A 24823-nucleotide genomic window follows, 5' to 3' on the forward strand; every position below is an offset into this window, starting at 1 on the left:
TGGCCCCTTGCATTTTGCTCCCCAGCTTTTCTCTTCTATAAACTCTTCAAGCTGTGGGATTCCATAGATCCCTGCCATGTCCACCTTTATAAGCCCTAGCTTTCCTTCCTTTGGCAGGGCATGATGCTGTTTAAAGATGCTGTCCTTCTGCTAGCTCGAAGAATAAATTCAGTTAATCTAAATTTGAACTGAGTCTAAGTCTTTGGATTTGAACACAACAGTGGAGGAACAAGGATACAGAAAGCTTAAAGACACTATTTGTTCATTTTATAAATCTCTTCATCCATGGTCGATGGAAAGTATGCTTTATTATGCCTGGTTAGGGGGGTGATAAGGACAGTTGACAAAAAATGATCCAGGGATAAAGGCTGGTTAGGTTTGGGTGGGACAGCTGTGGGGTCATATTTTTGATTAATGATTGATGTGGGAGGACCCAGCACATTGTGGGTGGTGCCACCCCTAAGAAGCTGTTAAGGTATCCAAGAAACAAGACTAAGCAAGCAAAGAGAGCAAATCAATAAACAGTGTCTTTCTGTGACCTCTGTTTCAGTTCCTGCCTTGAGTTCCTATCTTTTCTTTGAACTGTGATATGGAAGTACAAGCAAATACACATAAGAAAGTTTTCTCCCCAAGATACTTTTGTTCATGGTGCTTTATCACAGCTATAGAAAGCAAACTAACACTTACTCAAGATGAATATGTTCATTTCATTTAATATGTATAAATGAAATAGTATTTATAATTACCTAAATTATATATTTTATGCTTCCATTTACCATAATATCTTTCTCCCCATTAAATCTTTGCCTGCTATTATATGTTACAAACATCCAATTTAATAATGAATTCTTACCTTAATCACACACAGAATGCCTTCATTGGTTTTAGGATCTGTTACGATTTTAAAATTTCCATTTTCATTGCCCTTCAAAATGGTGTAATTAGCTCTCCAATTAGGTGAGTTAACTAAATCTTTATCCTGAACAGTAAGTCGCAAGATTTCCACATTAACTGTATTTTCTTCCACTGATGTCACATACTAGAAGAAGGAAGAAGAATAAAGCTTCATTAATTGAGCCTCATAAAATAAATTACCAATGTGAAGTAAGCCTCATTCTTGCAATTTTCAAAGTACCATGTTCTCATGTTTAAACCTACAGGTCATTGTGATCATTTTGTGCTAATCCATGAGGCACAGAAAGGGGTACACACACTTTAAAACTAACACCAAGTCAAGCATTTCTCTCTAGTAAACAGCACACACTTACCGTAGTGCGAGTGAACGTGGGCAGGTTGTCATTCACATCTTCAATAGTAATGATGCACTTTGCTGTTGTGTGCAAACCAAAATACTGGCCATCCATATCCTGGACTTTTATTAGCAACTGGTACTTGTCAATTAACTGAAAGCAACAGAAATGTAACTAAACTATTAGATAAAAGAACATCATTATAAATGGAATCGTGACTTCTACTCTGTAACTTGTCTTGCACTAATCATTTAGAAGAACATTGTTCTATTTCACAGCATTTACATCTAGAAAAATATATCACTCTAATCACGTATGATCAATATATGAAAACTGAGTCATTTCTCAAAGGGAAAGTGCTTTCAACTCAATATATAATCAGTTAGCTTTAAGAACTTTCAAAAGGAAGAGAAATACTGTAGTCATGGGTACATACGTTAGTTTCCACAGCAATGCAGATGTTTTATGTCCTGTCCAAAGTACATGTTTATATTCAAAACTATTATAACTAAAATGTCTGCTTGTCATTCATTCATTTCAGCCATCTTCTTACCATAATTTCAGCTCCTGCTAATCCTTCCTGCCTTCACCCATTAACTAACTAAAGTAAAACTGAAGTGCTAATGTTTATGTTACTCACAGGCACCTTTCGAAGCCCCTGTCTCCCTCACAACTTCTTTTGTAAGCAGGCCTGAATGACTCCCAACTTGTTTACCTCCCTACCCATATGAACCTCACGTTGCCATCTCTCAGAAGGGCTGCATGTGCCCTTTGCAGCAAAGTACACTGAGATTATTGAAAATAGTCAGTTGAAATTCCTTTTTACTGTCCTAAAATACAGATTTGTGTTATCTTCAGACAAAAGAGAAGCTCCACTATTTAAAAAGGCCCGAAGCTATGTGTGCACCCTGGAATCCAGAGTTTAAAAGCTTATTGCCAAGCACTGTAGTAAACTCCTTCATGTGTCCAGTGTTTGCTACCGACTTTATCATCAATATTCACGGACTTGTTGAGATTCATTATCATTATTTATCATCATATGTATATGTGGGTGCTTGTGTGAGGGTGGATGGTCAAAAAGAGTCAAAAAGAGTGTCAATCCACTGGGGGTGGTGCTATGAGCAGTTGATATGGGTTAGGTTCCCAGCACAACATGTTTATGTATCCACTCTTAACCAATGAGCCATCTCTCCAGATTTTTGTGATCCCCTCTGTCCAGCTGAGACACTATGCTCTTAAAAGCTAGGCTCTAATCCAGCGTTCTATGCTGACATTTGTTACCTCTCTGTCCAGCTGAGCCGACGTGGTAGTGATCACACCAGTGCTGGGATGCATAGTAAATAGCATGGGTGGAGAAGGCGACTGCTCCAGGATGGAGTACCTCAGGCGAGTGTGCATTGTGTCTGGCTCATCCAGGTCGGTTGCACAGACCTCCCCCACAATAGAACCTGCAGAGGAAAGCTCCTGTTTAGTTTCCAAACACAAGCATGTGCTCCATGTCTCTTAATTCACTCTTTTCAGCGACTTTGGGATTCTTCTGGAGGACTTTTGACAGAGCAGGATCACAACCTTTATAATTTAATAGATGCCTACATAAAATAACAGGTTTTTTTTTCTGATTATTCTTGAGTTCTTTTTCCATTTGCATGCCTGTGCTTACTTTAACCATTTGAGGCAGTTCTTTCTAAACAGTAATTGGTTCAGTCAGGTCTTCCTAGGGTAGGTCCCCAAAGGTTCTCAGTGACTCTTGATCGCGCTCAGAATGCTCCTACCCATTTGCTCATCGCTGGAGCGCAGTAGATAGCCTCACATGCTGAATGACTTCCTTTAAAGGTTCCTCACCTAAAACCATTTCATTTCCCTCTCATAGATATGTAAAGTAATTTATCTGGAGGGTACCAGAATACATGCAGTCTTTTGATATTCTTGTCTACAGATAACCCATTGGCTGGATAAGAAACTAAGAAACCACACGTTGTCAAACCAAGAAACCGGTGAAAGACAGAAGAAAATGTCCTGTTCTTGCCCCCACAGGAGGCTGCTTTCCTATGGCCACAGAGAGGCTCACTTTATGAACTAAAGCCGCCGTGAACCAGTGGTGGAGCTACTTACCAATGCGACTATTTTCCTGAACTGTGAAGCTGTACAGTTTCTGTGTAAAGATCGGGTAATTATCGTTCTCGTCCTCTATTTTAATGAGGAGCGGCAGTGGGTACTCTGGCGTATACCCATCTGGAGTTGTTGCAAATGCAGTCAGCTGTGAATAGAGGAAAATCATGGAAAATAGTAGGTAAAAATAATCCTGTTTTCTTTTGTGGTGCTGGGAATGGAATTCAGTTTCTCACATGGGTCAAGCATGCTCTTTTCTCAGAGCTAAACCCTCTGACAAACAAATGCATAGCCAGATGTTTTCTCCTTTAGAAAAATAAAGCAGAAAAAAATCATAAAGCCAGAAATAACCTAATGATTTTTTTATTCCTTTTGGTTTTGGGGGTAAGGGAGTAAGTGATATAGTGACTGAAGTTAATAACCGCTATGTAGCCTAATTTTATGTCAACTTGACAGGGACTAGAGTCCTCTGAAAACAGGGAACACCAGTTGAAAAAATTCCTGTATAAGACTGGGCTGTAAACAAGCCTGTAGGGCATTTTCTTAATAATGATTGATGGGGAGGTCCTCCTAGTCCTTTGTAAGTGGAACAATCCCTGGGCTGGTGGTCCTGAGTTTTATTTAAAAAGCAGGCTGAGCAAGCCATGATGAGCAAGCCAGCAGGCAGCACCCTTCCATGGCTTCTTCATCACCTCCTGCCTAAAAGTTCCTATCCTGGGTCAAGTTCCTGACCTAATTTCTTTCAGTGATGAACAGTCCTGCAGAGCATAACCCAAATAAACCCTTTCCTCCCCAGCTTTCTTTTAATACAACACATGATCTTCAGACGTTACCTCAAAGGACTCATACTGCTCACGATCTACACGACCAGTGCAATACAGGTTTCCAGTATCTCTTTCCACATAAAATAAGTTTAGAGGTTCTTTATCAACTCCTGGACCTCTGATGGAATAGTATATGGTATAGTTTTGAGCTGTGTCAGACTGGATCTAAAGAGCAGATAGTATAAACATAAGACATATGTTTATTTCAGCAGAACTTGTACATGTATTTTTATTCAATCTCACTGCCAGTTACTAAAATAAACAATTATCCCCTGTTGCATTCAGTTTTCAGAAAAATGCAGCAATATAATAAGAAATTACAATGAAAATTTTGCAAAATCAAGATACTTGCAAAATCCCATAGAAGCAAATCAAAAAATACTTTGTAAACTAAACACTACGTACATGAACCAAACACTTGGGACTTCTCTGTACTGAAAACTAAAGCAAGAGGATACTGAGTGATTATCTGTTGCCACTCAATTTAAGGCCTGAGGTTTTATTGTATTTGGCCGAGTATTTTAAAGGCTGGTTTTCACCAGGTGTGGTGGCATCTGCCTGTAGTCCCAGTACTAGGAAAGAGAGTTGGAGAACTAGGAGGTAAGGCCAGCCTAAGGCTGAGAGACAAGACCTTGTCTATGTGGATAAGCCAAGCTCTGGAAGAAAAACACCACATTTTCACCCATTCAGGAATCTAGACCATATAGACATGTATAAACCTATTTCTATATGGCGTGAAAGCAGAAGGGGGAGTAGAGGAAGGAATGAGGGTAGTGGGAAGAGGAAGGGAGAAAGAAGTGAGTAGGTGGGAGTGAATTTGGTCAAAATATATGATGCACTTGAAAGCAGCTATCTTTATAATAGTATATAAAATGAACAGTACCGATACTGCTTTAGAATACAGGATGAGTTTACAGTTCTTATAGATTATATTTGCATGACTAAAGCTGCAAAATGTGTGCACAACTATTAAGAAATATTTACACACCTATGTTGAAGCATGGTACCTAAACCTTCCATCCCTATATTTACATGTAACAACTATTTTATATACTTTTGTGTTTTAATTAGTAAGGATTCACTCAAAGTCTCAAGTATAGCAGGCAAGCATTCTATCACTGAGACACATTTCCAGCCCTCACACAATTATTTTTTTAATAGTTACTGATTATTTTTGAAAGTGGAAATGACAGACTTCTACAGCCAAAGTAAACTATACCTGTTGAAGGAAAAGTGGGAAGGGACCCAATGAATTCTCTAGCATGGAACAAGGGATAGGAGCCCATCTTCTCTTGGCACGGCTGAGAACCTTCTCTGTATGCGGTCTTTTATTTAGTACCTTGATTTAGAAGACAAAAAAGTTAAGGTTGATAACTACTTCATCCCCAGACATTCAAACTGATACATTTGTCTCCTCTCATAAGGATTGGCTAGGGACATGTAAGCCCATGGTAGTACTTCAAAACCAAACTAAACTTCAATACTGCAGAAATAATAACACTACTGACAAAGAATAAGACTGGTTATTGTGATGCCAGCCATTCTCTTGAGAAAATAACTTGGTGAAATACGAAAGAGAGAGACAGATGGACCAGAAGAGTAGCTGTCATGCTGAAAATCAAATGTTTGTTGCCACGTTGCCATGCAAGAGCCCAGGAGAAGGAGATGCAATGAGAATGACTTGGATGGCTTCACTTCCAGATTTACCAGAAGCACATTCCACTCACCAGCAACTAGCCAGAGCCCAGGGACCAAGAAAGATCTGTCAGAATGAAGAGAGAAATATGGTGACAGCACTCAGACCGACTCAGTGAAGGACATCCAGGGACTACTAGAGGATCTTTTGACCTTTGGTATCAGAATCAATAGGCACACACAATAGTGGAAACCTTGACATTGTTATCTGTCTTCTAAGACTATTAGCCATGCTAATGACAGAGGGTATGCAAGGAGTTAAATGTGAGGTAAAGAAGGAAGTTGCAGCTGTGTCCAGGTAGCAGTTTCCAGGCACTCGGAACCCCTGTGAGGGTGGGCATAGTGAACCCGCAGTTAGCCTGTTCCCAATACACTGAAAACTAAGGAAACAGGGCATTCTCCCTCACACATCTCCTAACAAAGGTTCTGCATCCCCCAAGGCCTGATGTCATCATTTTATCACTTGCACTATGGCTTTGTGTCCCTATATGCCACCCCTACCATACCCCTGCTCATTTTGTGGGCTTTTCTAGAGGACCATGGGGGGGAAAAGCCTGTAAAAGTTAGATGTGAAGCAGGAGTGGGTGGGTTGGGGAGCAGGGTTGGGGCGAGGAGAGAAGGGAGAGGGTATAGGGGACTTTCGAGATAGCATTTGAAATGTAAATGAAGAAAATATCTAAGAAAAATTTGTTTAAAATTTTTAAAAAGTGAGATGTGTTCCATCATAACTTGATGCCAAAAAAGGATCACCTTTTCCCAAGAATATAGTACACACCTCATGAATATTCATAAAACTTTTTTATAAGATCCAGAACACAGAATTCACTGGCTGATCACTGCCCTGAAGCAACACAATTGAATCTCTAGAGTGTTTTTTTTTTTTTTTTCTTGGCTTGGCTTGGCTAAGTAAACACCTGTTTAAACTATCTATGTCTTTGGCCCCAACTCCTTTTGTGGGCTTTTCAAGAGGTAGAGTTTCCAAACTTATTTTTGGCAGTGCATCCCCAAAATCAAAGTGTTTCTTTGTGTCCTGTCTCCTGGTCTCATGTGAAGCTTATCCCAAAGGAAAGGAATGACAACTTGTAATGACATGTTTCCCAACCAAGCCTCCTTCTCTAAAGCACCATTGACCCTGGCTCTCACTCCCCTCCTAACCAAACCATCCCAAGGCTCCTCTGGTTCCACATCTTCCTTGTCAGTGTCAGTTAGCCCTAAAGAAACACCAATTACACTCCATGCATATCATCTCACTTACCTCTACTGGGCCCTCTAAATGGACAGATATCTCCCTTTCTTCTTGGCTGTCTGTGCTAAAAAGCCATATAGTAAAGCTTCTTTGCCCCGAGGACAAAACAACAGAACTGGTTGTGTACACAGAACCATCTTCTAAGACTTGGAAGTCAGGATCACTCAGATGAACTATGTCTGCTGATTTAAGGCAGTCCATCAGGTTCACTGCAGAAAATATACATAGCAGTCAATGTAGCCACATAGAGCTCAAAAGTTATTTATAGTATGCATGTTCAAGAGACCAAAGTATTTTTCAATCATGTGTGAGATTATATGGTTAAAGTCTTCCCAAAATACACTATTATTTCTTCTAACACGTTGTTTTACATGTGTTTAAAGAGATATGTGTCCTGAAATAAAGGCATGTGAACTCCAGTATTTGAATATTTGACACAATGGATTTTATTTCTTATCCAAAATCAGCTATTAGAGACGGCACACTACTTGAATTAAAGTAAAGAGTCACTAAATCAAAATACTACTGAAGTCTACACCAAATGTAAAATAATTAACATATTTTCATATTTAGTTGAGGTTTTTTCCTTCTACAACTAAATCACATAAGGAATTGATCGGCCAGTGATATGTGTATATGGGAGTTGGGAGGAAGCACACACTTAATTTAGTAGTTAAACAAAATAAAGAATTGATTTATAAAAAAAATATACAGAGCTTAAGACATATCTCAGGGTATATTGCTCAGCAATGCAGTGCCCTGGCTTTGATACCCAGCACACCTTTAAAACAATGGACACCTAAAAAAAAGAAGTGGAAGTAAAATTCAGTAAAATATCAAAATGTTTAGTGATGAAAATCCAAGAACACCTTCAAACTCAAGAAATAATTTCAATATTATTTTTCAAATGCTTAGAAGCATATTTAGCATACATAATATATCCATGGAATATAAATATCAAAAACTATGTTATTATTTGAACTTCATCTTTTTATCTTCTTTGGGTAATCATATTTTTCAATAAATAATTATTTCATGCTATGACATAACACATATTAAAATGATCACACTGTTCGCTTTTAGCTATTAATCACAAGATCCTCCTGGTCCTACAGGTCACAGGGACTTGTAGAGAGCATACCGCATCAGGGTTTAACACACACTGTAGCTGCTCTTTACCTCTGCCAACAAATTTCTCGGCAGGTAGTTCAGAGGGGACCTGGAGGACGACTTCTTTACAGGCATCAGAGGCAAGTGCAAGGATCTAAAACAAACAGGTAAGTGTCAGACACTCACAAGATCTCTCTAATGAATATAGACTGTATCTGAGTCGCAGTTACATAGTAACATCCATTTAAGTGAATAAAAGAAGCATTAATTACTTAAGTGTATGTATACACACACAATTTATTTAGTTTAAATTAACAAAATAAAATGAGAAATGTGTACTAGAGTAAGAAATCTGGAGTAGAGGAAGGAGATGAGAAAAGGCCAAGCACTCCCAAGACTCCCTTCTTTCCAATGCACTTACTTCCTACTCAGGGAACCACATTCTTTCTTAGGACTGTTTTTATGTTATTCTGTAAAGTGAATTTACTAGTAACTTCACTGACTGGGAGGGCCACCTGAAGATCCAGCAGCAACATGTGTGAGACAGTACCAAACACACACGGGAAAGAGAAATAAATAAGTTCACAAAACCATTAAACAGTTTCCATAAATGTTGAACATCCCAGGAGCTACAGAGCCAAAGCAATCACCTGCTAAACCAAACCACAGTGCCCTTGCTGAGGGGCACTGTGGCTGCTATGGGAAGGTTGGCAAAATCTAGATCTGAGTCCACACCTCATGGGACCTTATTCTGAGGACACACTTTCTCCTCACTGATTATTAAGGCCATTTTAGAAAACATTTTACTTAAAATGTTTTAAACAATTTAGTGATCTACAATGAGCCAACTCCAATTGATTGAGCATTTGACGACTCAAATTTAATTCTGTTGTGAGCTTTTCTGTGAATGTTTCTGAAAGATGCACACTCCATTTTCTTCAGATTAGCAAAGTTCTTAGCCAAAAGCAAGGAACCCAACCATCAGCTATGCTGCTAAAATCAGCTAGATTCGGATGAAAATTTCATTTCCAATCTGTCTTAAAGCACCTGTAATTATCCAATTTAAATTATATAGAAGGGATTCAAAAAGGTAGAGATAATATTTTACTTGCAAAATAGAAATAGATCACTGCCCCTCCCACAAAGGCTTTCAAATTGAAAGTTTTGTTTTGTTTTGTTTTTTTAAAGAAACTTTCACAGGATTCCTAGCCAAGAATACAGACAGATGTTTTGAAGACTGTGGCTCAGGGTGACTGACAAAGAACATCTACTCATTCACTCAACCAACACTTATTCATTCAACCAACACTCAGGGATAAGGAGGTGCTAAGCTCAGTCATCAGCCCCAGCCGTGAGCAAAGCCAGGACCTTGCCCTGAGGGAATCGCATTGCATGGCACCAAAGAAGATAGACAAGTGCACAATGTCACATCCCAACAAGGACCAGCTAAGACAGATAACACTTACTGGAGGAAAAGAGCAGAAGAATATGGTAGAGAAGGCTGGAGCTGCTGTGAACTGAGGGAGCAAACCAGCTCCAATAAGGAATAGTCTAGAACATGGACTGTTCTGTTCAGAGTGCAAAGGAAAGCAGCAATGAGAAGCATAAGGCTGCAGAATGGTTTTATCTGGCATTCACCAGCAGTCAGTCAGCTGGTTGCATGGCAACAAGATTACAGACACATACAAATGGAAGTCAGGATAACAACTGCAAGGGCATAGCACTATTCTAAGGTAGGGACATGGGCCGTACATGGAAGTCTTAGTGGTAGAAGTGAATGGCCCAGTTAAGACAATTGCTTTTGGAAACAGTGTTCCTGACACCCATTTATTCATATATTAAATGAAATTAATTAAATATATACTCTTTAGTAGACCCTAGTAGCAAACATAATGAGAATTCAACCCCAGCATAAGACATAGTTGTAGACTCAGTAAAGTATGGAAATGCCACGGCAGGGAAGCTCAGACTGGTATAGGAGAGCAGGGGAAGCCAACCTCACCTAGGAACTAGATGAGATCAACTAAGGAGTGGCCATGAGTCAATCATGATAGGAGAAAGCAGGGTTGAACTGAAAAAGTACAGAGTGACAGATGACAGAGAACTAAATAAAAATCTATAGTGTAGTGGTTCTCAACCTGTGGTTCATAACCCATTTGGGGATCAAACAACCCTTTCATGGGGGGAGCCTAAGGCCATCTGAAACACAGAAGAGAAGTAAAATTAGTTATGAAGTAACAATGGTTGGGGCTCACTACAACATGAGGAACAGTTCTAAAGGATCTCTAGACAACACTAGGAAGTTGACAACTACTGCTCTAGTGGCTGGTGTGTACAATCTAAGGAGAAAAAAAAAAGAAAAGCTAAAGTGATTCAGAAGTGTAAGTGTGGAGCAACTTCTGAATAGTGTCAACAACCCACGTGGATTCTTCCTCTTACACTTGATATGGAGCTACTGAGGTTTACAAATAAGGTGGGACCCCAAAGGGATGCTTCACTGGGAGGTAACTGTGTTGTGTGAATTTAACTTAATGAAAGGCTATATATGAAAGCTTCATTTGAAGGCATTGTTAGGAGGCGGTGGAAAGTTTGTGTTGGCTCCTGAACCACACAAGGAAGTCACTGGAGGTGAGTCCTGTCCTGCCTCCTTTCTGTTCCTCCCTTTTGGTTAAGGTCTTCCATGAGATAAATAGCTTTCCTCCACTGTGACCTTCATTCATGATGTTTCTGCTTATCTTGCATGAGCCTGAAAGCAGTGGTGACAGTTAACCATGAACGAAAACTTTTAATACTATGAGACAGCCAGAATATATCTTCTCTCCTTTCACATCTTTTTCTTGGGTCTATCTCAGAACAGTGAAGAAAACTGACCAATACAGAAAGCAAAGATTTGTCTCAAGTAAATAAATTACCTAAGCAGTTTATATTGGAGAGTGGTAAGTCTGAACATTGTGGAAAAATAGATTGGGAGAAAAATTTTCATTTTAATGAAGACATGTAAGAAAACTTGGGGAATGTTGTGAGAAAAGTAACAAGTTATTATGAATAACATGATTTCAAAACATCCTATAGCATTGAAGAACTAAGAAAAAGAGCAAAGAATTGAAGGGCTGGGTCTGCGTGTGAAACTGAAACATAGAAAGCAGGAAAGAATCCAGAGCTACCTTCTGACCTGCCAAGCTTGTGTCTGGTTTCTTGGCCTCAACAGAGATACAGTGAAGTGAAAACATGGGACACTGTGTGTCCTGCCTGCTGTGTACAGGCAGCTGCTTTCCATTACATGTTCAATATGAGGGAGAGCCACAGCCAATCTGGCCTTTGCATGGGTTTAGGATCCACATTCAAATCCATGGTTTGGGTCTGAAGTCTCTTGGGTATCATAAGAAAAGCACCACAGGGAAAGCATTAGAAACAACCCCGGGGTCATGGTTTACTCTTCAGTTGATTTAATGAAAACACACCTCTGTGTGTCCATGAGGATACTTCTGAAAGGTTTAAATGAAGAGAGAAGACCCACCCTGAATGTGGGCAGGGATGTAGGACTGAGTGATCCATGCTCTCTGCCTCCTGCCTGTGGATACAATGGAACCAGATGCCACACCAGTTGTGAGGTCCCAGCAAGAGTGTCATTAGCCTCAAACTGTAGCCAAAATAAACCCTTGTTTCTTCTCCGGTATTTGTTCACAGCAACAAGAAAAACAAATGATCTCATCACTAAACCTGGGAGTATAATAGGTTTTCCAAGGTCACCGAAGTCACAATTGCTGTTTCATGTCACATTGAAGAAATCTTGGATAGGAGTGAGGGCTTGAAAAGAGGGAAAATTTTCTCTATTTGAATTTGCTTTGTCTTTACCTACAAAACTCAAGCAAACCAAACAATAAATTACCACGAGAGAAGCAACTGCTAAATACAGTTATCACTACTCTGTGTCCATAAATAAAACCAGTACCATACTATAAAAGAAGTCGTTTTCTAAAACAATGACATGTGTGGAAATGCCAAGGAGTAAATGTAGTAGAACCCTGGAAGGCCACATGCCAGTACCAGGCCATCTGCTTCCTGACTGTTGGCACCAAACACCTTCCTGTCCTCCCATGATGTTCCCACTAAAGACATGGCTACTTCAGAAAAACCCAAACACAAAACACATAGGTGGATGTACACAGAGAGAAAGGCAGATCCAAGCTGCAGTAAGGAAAGTGGGCAACATACATACATTAATCTTAAGTTAAATTACAACTTGATGATCCCTATAAAAATCTCAACAGAGTAGTTCCTGGAGATAAACAAGCCGATTCAAGGATTATGGAAAAAATATGAAAAAGAAGAGCAACAAAGGGCCAGGCATGGTGGCACAGGCCTTTAATCCCAGCACTCGGGAGGCAGGCAGATCTCTGAGTTCGAGGCCAGCCTGGTCTACAAAGTGAGTTCCAGGACAGCCAGGGCTATACAGAGAAACCCTATCTTGAAAAACCAAAAAAAAAAAAAAAGTACAGAGTGATATGTAGACGTTAAAAGAGCATATGAAGTTCTGCTAAATAAAAGCAAGGCTATGTATCAGTATGTGGGTAGAACATATTAGTTACATGATTTATAAAGACAAATGCCATGTCTGTCTGCACCCCATCTATTTACAGCCACAGAGGACATACACAACTTTTGTCACTAACAATTTGTGAGAGTTTTCTATTTGTCACACTCTTGCCTACACAGCATGTTGTTAAAAACAGTTAACTGTGAAATATTGCTTTTAATTCACTTTTTATTTCTGTATTTTAAAGATTTTTCTATTTCTAGAATATATATTGTCTTTGTTCATACTAGAAGAAGTTGAAATCCAGGTCATAGATAGGCTTAACTGAAAATCCATAGGAATTCATCACATTTTTCCTATATAACCCATCATGCACTTTAATAGTTCGTCTGCTTGGGGTTTTCTATTGAGTTCTGCAAAAAGTTTGGGTTCAATTTTATCTTTTCCTAAACTTCCGACTTGTTCAAGTAGCCTCAAAGTCAATCTCGATAATTCTTATACTGATGCAATCCTTAAAGATGTGAAATAGTAGATGTCAACCTTCCTAATGTTGCGACCCTTTAATCCAGTTTGTCACGTCATAGTGATCCCAAAGCACAAAATTATACTAGTCGCTACTTCATAACTGTAATCTTACTGCTATTTTACCATAATTTAATATAATCACAATATGAATATCTGTGTTTTCTGATGGTCTTAGGCAACACTTGTGAAAAGGGTCATTCAACCCTAAAGGGGTCTCGACCCACAGGTTGAGAACCATTGCTGCAACATGACATCAAACATAAAACAACTTCCTGTCTAGCCATATGCAACCTGTTTGGAGAGAATAACATCCCCCAAATCACAGTCATTGGCTTTGCATTCGTCATCTCCAATTCAGGTTCTCCCATCCATCTATGCCTGCTCATACACAAATGAATGACATACAACCAAGTTTATCCACTATGACATTACTAGTGAGAGCAAAAGCCAGTAACAAAAGAGATAGATACCAGTGAACAGGCCCATGGAAAATCTCTGAAGATGAACTTATTGAAACAAAAAAGGATTAAGGGGAGTAATAAGGAGAAAAAAGTCTAGACTTTTCCATGAGGATCGAGGAATATAGAAGTTCTATATATTGAAATCTCTGAGACCAAAAGGAAAACAGTATTTGGAAAGATAATAAATGGTATGCTATAGTTTACTATGTAGACATATACAGGCTTAATTAAAGGTGATGTCTGAAAGAGAGATATTAATTTAGTATGATGAGATATTTTAAAGCATAAAGTAGAAAAAATTCCCTGGGGGTAGAATATACATTCTGAGAAACAAGATTTAGAACAAGGCTCCACAGAAAATTAGCATTTACAAGTGAGGAAAACAGTGGTCAAGCAGACAGAAGTGATAACAGAAGGCAATGATCAGGGCACAGGGCATAGGAAGAGGAGAGTAGGCTGCCTAACAAGAATGGTTGTGTAAGACACATTCATTCAGATAGTTTTTGCAAGGTATCTGCTTGTAGTTAATTTTCTATTACTGTACATTTAAGACCTTGTCAAAAGGGAAGATCTCATGTTACACCTTTAAATCGTACACAGAAAAAAAAAGGGGGGGGTGAATGAAGAAACATGGTAAGGAGTCAGATTCTGAGGGCCAGAAAGTTTTTCTAAGGTGTTCATTTCCAGAATAAAGAATGAATCATGGGGTAGAATTCTGGGTAGAGTAGAACACATCTCTTGAACTTGTCAAGAGATGTTATAAGGCTGTAGAGAACAAAGCACCTTTCGGCTTTCAGGAAGACAGCTCAGGTGCTTAAAACACTGTGGGGTGGGGCAGTACTAGGAAATGGAGAGAAGCTGACTGGTGGAAAGTCAAGGGATTAACTGAGTGTATGAGAAAGAGGAGACACATAGGGAGCCGCACCCCCTAAGAAGACATCTGTAGACATTGTGCGTACTTTCTCTCTGCTTTTCTCACACCCATCTGAGGTTGAAAAGCTTTGTTCACATGGTCCCTGGAGTTTACAGCAAACTGAGGGGACTCACATTACACTTTCCTGCTTGAAAGCAAAATAAGGGGAGTAGCCAGAACACCTCCACCTCCATTCCTAGACTCAAGAAATGAGGGCTCTACTTACTCACCTGCAGCATATGTTTCTATTAAAAGATCTCGCAGTATGGATTTGCACAGGGCAGTGCTATATCAGGAAGACTAAGCATGCCTTTTCTTTCAAAGAATAAGGCCCTGTGATATAAAAGGAAGTAGCTTTGTTCCTCATTCGGTATCAACCAAAGTCCACTCTTTATCATCAGAAGAATATTTTATGGCGATTATTTGCCCTAGGCTCAGTTTCTTTAGCTATAAAATCCTGACTGCAAGGCATTGGTCCCAACCTGTGTTTATGAATAGCCTATGGGAATTCTGATCTAAAGTTTAGACCATTCATTCCCTGGAACTTCCAGTAACCAATCATATTTTTAGTAATTAAAAATGCAGGAATTCCTTGAGAAAGGAGATGAGTAGATGCCTCGACCTTTGGTACCCCTCACGTCCACACCTCCACACACTTTGGTTCCCTGGGTTCCTCCAGACTTCCTTCAAAGCCATCTTGAGCCACTGCTGCAGGCTAAGAGTGGAAGGGCAGTATCAATTTGGCTGCTATTTTGCAACTAGAATAGTGAACTTTTTCCTTGTACAAGGGACCCTGAGAAAACTAATCTGGGGCATTCTTCCCCACCCCACCCCACCCCCGCACTCACTCCTCGATGGCCTAGTCACTCCCAGGGGTGAATTCTTGAGTTCTGGTTCCCTAGGGAGATCCAGTCGTGTCCTCAATAAAACCATAAATTTTGACTCACACCTCTGAGAGGGCTGAAGGTCCTGGCTGTTGTACTTCTTAAAGCAAGAAAGAATCTGAGCAGGAGTTGAGAAGAAAAATCCAAACTCCTCCTAGGACAAGATCTCAGGCTAGGATGTTCATTTCCCAGAGATTTAGGGGATCAATGGTCACCTCGTGTCCATTCATCTAACTCTGGAAGAAAGTCCAGACTCTCTCCTTCATTCCAATGCATTTCTAGAATCCCATCCCATCCCATCCCATCCCCAAGCAAGGAATCCTCAAAAGCAACAAGAAGTCTTTTTTTTTTTTTTTTTTTTTTTTTTCCCACCAAGGACACCACACTGGCCTTTGGCGTCCTCTGCCAGGCAGCTTCACTAGAGGTGGCCTGCACCCAGGGCTCCGGTGACCGTGACCCAGGCCTGGGCACAGCCCTGGCGCACCCCGCTCTACCCAGAGAACCCTGAGGCCAGGGTTTTGGCTGGGCATCCGCGATCCGCCCCCGTCTCCATCCGATCGCGCGCCTATTACAGCTCTCAGCCACACTCCCTCCCCTGCGGGACCTTGGAGTCCCGGTCGCTCGGCTTCCTGCCGCCCTCCCTCACCGCCAACAACTGCTCAGTTTAAGGTGTCCTGAGGCCCGTTGACCCCATCTGGGTCAGCCGCCCCGGCCACATGTTTCTCTTCCCGTCCTTGAGATGGTCCCCGGAGCTCACCGCAAGGGTCAACAGGTGTCCCAGGCCGAAGGCAGGGCTCCCGGAGCGCATAGATCCCACAGCCGCCATGGCCAGCTCAAGGGACAGGTCACCGCCCCGCACCCGCTGCGCAGAGGTGGAGCGCGCACACAGGCGCTTTTCTCGCGCTTGTCTGATGCTCCCGCCTGGGTCCCCAGGGGCTTTTCCTCTGTCCGAGGGTGGAGCTCTGGGCAAGTCCAAAAGACTCGAATCGGCCACTCCTTGTTATTTTTCTTGAGTCTTCATGACTTTAAGAATTCAACCGGTGGGAACTCCCTCTGGCCGCCACCCTTTCACCTGTACTAGGTATTTCTCACCAGCAGAGGCCACCTATATGTCCCTTGTCACCCCCCACCTCCCACCCCCACCCCGCCCCAGATGGCGGTCTAGCAGGATTAACAGCTGGCCCTGCCCAGCAGAAGCCCTGACTGTACTAAGATTCACCGGGAGCTCTGACCCTGGCCCCGCCCAGAGCACTGCCCACTGCCGGTGGAGTTACCTGGGGGTTAACTCCCAAACCCACAACTGCCCTGGCTGAGTTACAGCTGCCTGAAGCTAGCCTGATAAGAAGTGGACTAAAGGGACATTCTATTGTGTAAGTCAAAGTCCCACAGACATGTAAATAAGGTTCTAAGAGGAGTTCCATCCTAAAAGGTCTCAAGGTTCAGAAAATAGATTGACAGTGACAATGGATCTATAATTTAGGGGAGAAAAGGAAAGAAAGGAAGGTGGAGAGAAAGACAGGGAGGGAGGGAGGTCGAGGGAGGGACAGAGGGAGCGAAGGGGAAGGAGGGAAGAAAGGAAGGAAAGAATAAACCAAAGTTACTACAAAAAAACCATCAACTGAGGCCTCCGATTGACTAAATGTGGGCCCTCTGGTTTCCACTATGTTATCTTTTTGATGTTTCTCTGAGCATATCCCACATAGAGCCCTGGATATCCTGGTACCAATTATTTTTCTCTGTGCTGTTATCAGGACTAGAATTCATGGTGAAAAGTGAAAAAGAACAGGAGAATCACACTCTGACTTGACAGCACTAAAGCCCACGAGTTATTGCAGCACTTAACCAGGAAGATTAAGGCTGAGAGCTTCACACTCTTCAGAAAGCACTCACTGTGCCTTCTGACTCACCTCCTGCACCTCTTTTCAAAGACACCATAGAAGTTTCACCAGAAAGACAACCTTCCCTGTGGCCTGGTTTAAAGATAGCTGCAGAAAACAAGTTTGAAGAGCTGACCACAGCACTCAAAACCATTTCAATTATCAAAATGTTTTCCCCTCTGAATAGACCGAGAATGGTGGTAATAGCAACCACATGTTCTTAATGCTAAATGCCTGACCTGATGGTTTCTATTAATGTAGGTGTTCTATTGTCTCCACGGCCATAAAATTAGCATCCTTTGCTAATAAAATAAGCCTGGGTCATGAGTCTGACTGTCATGTTTTTGTTTTCTTACTTCCTAATACTCATTCATGTTTGCCCAGTGATGATTTCGTAAATGTCTATCAACTCATTGGTGATGACATCACACTGTCCAGCTCCAAGCTTTCCAGAAAATACAGAAGCCAGCTGGTTTCAGCATCACACCTCATGACAACAGGGCATTGCCAAACTCTTGCTTCCAATACATTTGGAATGGCTCGTGCTCTTCCTCATTAAGGAAAAGAAAGCGATATGCCAATTCATCTTAGATAAATGAAGCTTTCAAATGACAACTTATATTTGTTTCTTTGTGAAAATTTGCTCAAGGGTTTAGATAAAAGTTCCATATTCTAAGTATATGTTCTGCCTTAAAGGATTAGACTAGCTGGCCACTGTAAATTTCTCCTTGAACCAGTTTTGAAACATCCTACCACGAAAGTATGACAAGTGTAGATCGATCAATGTGGCTCCTTAGAGACTGTCATTTGTCTGTGAACAGAACTCTGAGACAGAAGCTATCTCTCTATTACTCTAATATCAAAAGTAAAGATCAGCTTCCTGTGCATCCTGCCTTGCTTTGAGAACTTCTCAGGCATCTGGACTCACAACTGATAAGTAATCCAGACCACTGGCTGCTGCTATGATACCTCCTTCATCTAAATCTAAACTGCTATACTGATCCTGAAAGACTAAGAAACAGCTGAGGCAGAAGTCAGTTACATAGATAACATAGAGAATCAAAACCAAAGCTCCATAAAGACAGGAACAATGTTGACCTTGAACTCTTGGAGCCAAATCTACCCAATAGCTTCAGAGCCTTATAGTTTCAGAAGCCAGAAACTAAATATGCTGAAGTAAACAAGCAAACAAAGAAAACCCCCACTTACACAGATACACACAGAGTCATCTGTAGATCCACACCTCTAACCCTGGCGATTGCCAGAGTCTAGGAAGGAAAAACTGGTGGATGAATGTGGCTTTCAGCAGGACTCAACCTATCAAGGTGTGTCCCTGATGCAGAATGACGGTGGAGCTAGTGTGACACAAATCTAAGGAGGAAGACAGAACAAGGTTGAAGTGCACTGCTTAGGTCTGTCAGAGGCAGAAGTAGGCAGCAAACCTGATGGTAACTACAGCACAACTATCCACCGCCCAGAGTTGTCACAGGGATCACATGGTACGGTGCACCATGTCCTCTGAGTAAATGCTCTAAATACTCCTCACTTCCTTCCATGTCTGCTATGATGGGCATCCTTCTTCTCCACACCGTTCCTGCCCCATCTCTGACCACTTACATCCAGGCCCCATCTCATTCTTGTGACTCTTCCCTGCCTTTCTAGTATGCATCTGAAGGAGGCGCTTTACCTGGTCTAAGACCAGTCATAGCACTAACTCACTCACCACTTCAAATCTTTCAGCCCTGTCTCTACAGCAAGGGAAAACATCCTTTGGCAACTATAAAACTAAAATGAGGCTATATAAGATTTGTACACTTTTAGAAAATTTGCACTAGTTTGTCATTTTTAAAAAAAATGAATTCTTTTGTAATGCAGGAATACAGTTTTTCATTTCTGTTAAATAAACTACTTACTTTCTACTGTTTCATATACTTTTGTAAGGCTACTTTTCAAAATTAGTGTCAATGAATTGGAATATATACAAGGGAGCCTTAGTATCTTTTAAAAATAAATAAAGGTGTCAGCTGATACTACAGTGATTAATCCTGAAGTCACTTGAGAGAAATTCTATAATTTCATAAAGGTCCACCCCCAGGTGACAAGCACCTTGGATGGGGTGGGGGGAGTGCAGGTGCCTTTGCTTCTCCAAGGTGAGGGCACCTGTCCTTCATTACTGCAGCTGCCCTCGTCCTCTAATCTCAGATTAGGCAAATTGAAGCATCCAGTCTCATAGCTTGGCCAATGATAGGGTCCAGGGCTTCTCAAGCAGGCAGACAAACCACTGTCCAGCTTCTATCATGTAAAACAATCTAGCTACATTTTCTTCTTTTGTAATATGGATGCATTCTCTTGGTTCTGCCCCTCTGGAGGATCTTGCCTGATACAGACACCATGAAGAAAAGAAGAAATCCTTGAGAGATGTGTTTGAGAGAAGGGATTTATGATTAGATAAAAATATAACCAGGCTCTTACTCAACAGTACATGCAAAATACCTTCTGCAGATCTATAAAGTTAATGAAAGACACTCCAAAATGAACAACTATATCCCAGTAAGTAGAAAGGGATTTTCAAAATACATCAAACCAATTCTTCCACCCCATGAAAGCTCTAGCTTTTCATGGCTAATATCAATCTCTCATCTTGTGCCTTCCTGCTTCCTGCTTCTGCCTCCACCTTAAGTTCAAGGTTTTTGTTTAACAAAAGACACTATAACAGTTGTTATATTGAGAGAAATTTTTTTGTGACAAAAAACCCAAAACATACCTAGCATAGACTAGGAACTACAGCACATGTGCAATGTGCTTCAAGAAATCAGAAAAATTGTATGCTAAAATATTAAATTATCCTTTTGCCAAATAATAGCAAAGGCTAATGAGTTCTGTATAATTTGAGAACCCTGATAGAATTACACTTTGAAAAAATGTTAAACTAAATAATCTAACAATACCCTCATATCCTGTTTCTTGAGCAATCATTCTCTTATTGTGCAATAAGAGCGTCTCATTGTGTGTTATAAGGAAGTTAGGAACAATCTGCATTACAGTCTCTGGAGAACAAGTAGATAAATCATGATCTCCCATTGATCCCCTTTCTAAGTTGGAAACACCAAGCTCCATATAGCAGTATTGCTCATTCTTAAGAACAGAATCCAAGCAAGTAGCTAAAATAGAATATTTCTGAATTAAATATAAAGGAGCAGAAAATTTATAGCACTGGCATGTTTTACACACAAAAAAAATACATTCTAAACAAACTCATCATGGAGATAAAAATGAATTAAAATATATAGGTGCACAGGGTAGGAGTGGGAGAGGATGGGCTAACAAAGAGAAAACAATGAATATATTGCTCATCTTAAGAGGAGCAATGGGAAATTTTAACAGTATATTGACTTTTATTGTATTCTTCTTGTTTCTATCCTGCAATAAGGAATAATAATGAAGGGAACTACTAATAAGCCAAGTTAGTAGAGAAGAAATCAATATTGATCCAAAGGGAGGAACTAGAAGAATTGATTGTAAACATATACTAGACATCATAACTGGTAGCACAGTTCTGGTCTGACAGTTTGTGTAGCCATCCAGCAGCCATGGGTGAACTGGGTTTATCTGAAAGGTAGACTGGAAATGAAAAGGACAGGGTGTGAGAGAATCATGAAGCCAAGTCAAGGTCTTGATCAAGACTCCAAGTTTAATATTCAGCACTGCAATCCCACAGACCCATCCTTTGTTCCAGTTGGATTCTTTTGTAAAGCAAGCTCAGTAGGCAGTCTATTCTTCTAAGTTCCTATAGGAAGTTGCACATGCAACCAAGACAGATGACTTCACCTAGGTAGTTAAGTCCATGGTGGCAAGCACTCAAGGTCTGTTCAGCCTGTTCAAAGCTGGGAAGGGGCACAATTCCTCCTTTTTTGCTTTTTAAAGATGAGCAGTACCAGTAGCTGGATGGGGGCACAAGATTTACTTGTTTTCCATAATCATGTCTAGGGAATAGAGTCACCAGATAGTTGTGCCTGTCTTAGGTTGGTATCTCTATTGCTCCTTCTTACCCATCAGGGAGGACAAACATAGCATTGAGGTATGTCTCTGTCTTAGGTCAATAGGAGCTCAAGAGTACTCTTACTTGTCTCTGACTACAAGCTTTCTATAGCATACCCTTTCCCATTCAGACCAAAACTACAAAGGACATATGAATATGCACTCAATGAATTTCTTCATAGTGATGGATAACTGCCATGGTGAATAGCTGAGCTTGCTGAAGTGATCCTATGTGAAGGCAACCGATCTGTTTAAGATACAAGGTCCAAAAGTTAAAAGCAACAAGATTATAATTAATGGTTCAAGCAGTGTAGAAATTAAAGTTGTAAGCCATAGGGAAGTTGAGAACCAGGATTCAAACCATCCCTGATTCTGTCCTTTTTCTCTTTTCCTTTTGACTAGTCTTCTCAAAGTTTAGCAATAGAGTCCTTTACTACTCCTGAATGAGCAATGTAAAAGTAACATTCTTCATGGAGGGCTGTACATAGTCCTCCCTGTTGAAGAAATAAAAGATCAAGTCCTCTCCTGTTTTAAAGGACTACCTCAGACAAGGAGGTTAAAGATTCTTGTAAATGGGAAATAGAGGTTTCTATCTTTTCTATATCTGTTTCTATTGCCATTCTAAGGAGCTCATAATTTTTTTTCCATGCAAAACCATGGCAGAAGCACCAGTAGCTGCTCCTCCCACACTCAGAGACTTCCTTGGCATCAAAATTTTAAATTTAAAATAAAAAGCATGATTTAAATAATGTGGTATACGGGGATATAATTCCCACTTTTTTGTTTTTTATGAAGATATTGTTTTAAAGTTCGATGGGCCTGCTCCACAATACCTTGCCCTTTAGGATAATAAGGAAATATGAGTGGCATCTATTTGCCATAAATGATTAGGTACGAATCCTTGAGGACTAATACTATTATGTGGTACATGAAGAAATTGAGTATAATGAGAACAAGTCTTTACAATTTGGTGTGCATATTTTCTAGAAATACCAAATTGTTGTCTCAAACTATTACTATTATGATGAAGTAAAGAATGAGATTGTTTAGCTAATTGTTACTGTAAGGCCTATAATCTTTCTGGTATACAAATCTGCTGTGGCATTGCCCAGGGGTCCAGCTAATCCCATATGAGCTCTTAAATGTCCTATAAAGTAAGGAACAGTACATGTTTTTTAAATTAAGATGCATTTCTATGTAACTGTAAAATTTGAGAATTAGCAATATTTAAAAAAGGAACAATTTCAAGCAATTGTAAACCACTGACTATCAGTATACAAATTAATTGTAAACCATTGGCTATCGGTATACAAATTAATTGTAAAACCTTGGCTATCAGTATACAAATTAAAAGCTTTATTTTTCAACATATCAAAAACAGTGGCTACAACAGATAATTTAATTATTTGTGCTGAAGTAGGGGGAAACTCAAGAGAATGAATATGTGATCCAATTGCATATATTGCCTTCCCATTAGATGAGCCATCTGTAAATACAGTAAGAGCATTTTCTATGGGTTGCATGTATAAATTTACAGGAAATATTAAGTATGTATAGAGTCAAGTTCTAACAACTTGTCTTTTGGATAATGATTATCAAATTTGCCTAAAATGTTTGCCATGAAATAGGCCAAATATCAGTATTCTGCAATAACCAACTTAATTGCGTTTTGGAATAAGAAATAAACATTTCATCAGGTTCTTAAGTCATTCTTCCTAAAATACTTTCATGATTCTCTCCTACAATTCTGTATTAACACCGCAACAGCTTCATAATAGGGTGTTCAAACTTTACTTGGAGATGAAGAAAGATGAAAGGAGTGCCGTGGAACAGCCAACAATTGATCATAGTCTATATAATGTACCTGTTGTTGGCCAATAGCTTCTTCTATTTTCTGCAAAGTTATTCATCGCTAATCAGTTAATTATCCAGGGGAGGTAGGATTTGCATCCCCCTTTAGAATATAAAACAGAGGTTTAAGTTTTCCCGTGGTAACCTTAACATGAGGTTTTAGCCAATTAATACCTCCTAACAACTTTTGAAAATCATTTAAAGTAAGTAAATTATCTTTTCTTACTTGAATTTTCTGTGCCACACTTTGTTTAGGATATAACTGATGTCCCAAATATTGAACAAGATAAATTGCCTTTGAATCTTTTCTGATTCAACTACTCCAAAATTTTAAAGCTTGTATAAGAAGAGCAAAGGCTTGTAGTAAAAAAATCGCCATGGGGGATCAGTTAATAAAATACCGTTCATATAATGAATAATATACACTGAAAGATTCAAACTCCTAACTTCTTGTATTGAAGCAGAAACAAATTTTTGACATAATTTACAGCTATTGGCCATTCCTTGAGACAAAACTTTCCAATGATATCATGACCTCTTCAAAACTACAAGCAAACACAATAAATGTAAACATTTTACAACCATCAAGATGCAAAGGAATAGTATAAAAACAATCCTCCAAATCCATAATAATTCTATATGCATTTCCTGGAATGGCAGCTAGAGTAGGCAAGCCCTCACAAGTAATGCCCTCACAAGTTCCTACTTTCATTGATCTTTCATAAATCTTAAGTTTGGAACTTTGTTTTAGATTAATGGAATAACCAATCCCTTGGAGATGAGTGAGTACATCACCTCCAGTGTCTCTTAATCCTTCAAAGCCTTTTTTTTCTTCAATTAGTAATTTAAGGTTTGATCTCTTATTAGTAATAGATTTAAATTTAAATAGATTTAATTTAAATAGATTAGTAATAGATTTAAACCCAATACACATCAGAGGAAGCAAAGCCACCTTGTCCTCTCTTACTCTTAACAAATTTGGAAAGTAGCAGATGCAAGTTGAACAATTCTTTTGTTAGCAGGTACAGTTATAATGCCATGGGGAGAAGCAGCCATAGTTTTTATTTCTCCCACATAATCATCATCTATAACACCTGGATCTGTAATACTTTTATAATAATACTGCTTCAGCGAAAAAATAATCCCCAGGTCTCTGGAGGCACGGGCCCAAAAACTCCTGTAGGCAGAGTTTGAACTCCCATTTCTGGAGTAGTTACAGATTGTGTAGTTGGTGGAACTGAGGTCCAATCCTTTGCTTCTTGGGGTTGCTCTGATGAGTTCAGAAATGAATTTTCTTGGCTAGGAAGCAGCTTCATGGCCCCAAAATCTGCCTGCTGTGAGTGCCTTGGGGTCTAAGGCTGACCCCTCCTCCTCAAGGAACAAGCAAGGCAATAAACACCTTTCTAGGATGACCAAGAAAAAAGGAATGCCACACAAGCCTCTGCTTAGCTTGCTCTGAGCTTTGCATCAACTCAAATGTGAATGTTTAATCTGGGCCTATTT

General features: G+C 40.0%; 1 protein-coding gene across 3 annotated transcripts in view; it reads right to left on the reverse strand.

Annotated features, from left to right (window-relative positions):
- Dsc2 (desmocollin 2) overlaps positions 1-16682 on the reverse strand; it is a 28922-nt gene extending 12240 nt beyond the window's left edge. For 2 of the 3 annotated variants that reach the window (NM_001317365.1, NM_013505.4), the window contains exons 1-9: positions 16312-16682; positions 8304-8388; positions 7134-7333; positions 5403-5522; positions 4193-4348; positions 3363-3507; positions 2532-2698; positions 1269-1403; positions 854-1039 (exon numbers count right to left, since the gene is read on the reverse strand). In NM_001317365.1, coding sequence (NP_001304294.1) covers positions 854-1039; positions 1269-1403; positions 2532-2698; positions 3363-3507; positions 4193-4348; positions 5403-5522; positions 7134-7333; positions 8304-8388; positions 16312-16380 — 1263 coding nt within the window. In that variant the 5' untranslated portion in view covers positions 16381-16682. Of the gene's footprint in view, positions 1-853; positions 1040-1268; positions 1404-2531; positions 2699-3362; positions 3508-4192; positions 4349-5402; positions 5523-5910; positions 5946-7133; positions 7334-8303; positions 8389-16311 lie in introns of all 3 variants that reach the window. The other variant, NM_001317363.1, reaches the window with a different exon arrangement.
- Between the last annotated feature and the right edge of the window lie 8141 nt (positions 16683-24823).

Source organism: Mus musculus, chromosome 18, assembly GCF_000001635.26.
Source record: "Mus musculus strain C57BL/6J chromosome 18, GRCm38.p6 C57BL/6J".
NCBI classification, from domain to species: Eukaryota; Metazoa; Chordata; class Mammalia; order Rodentia; family Muridae; genus Mus; species Mus musculus.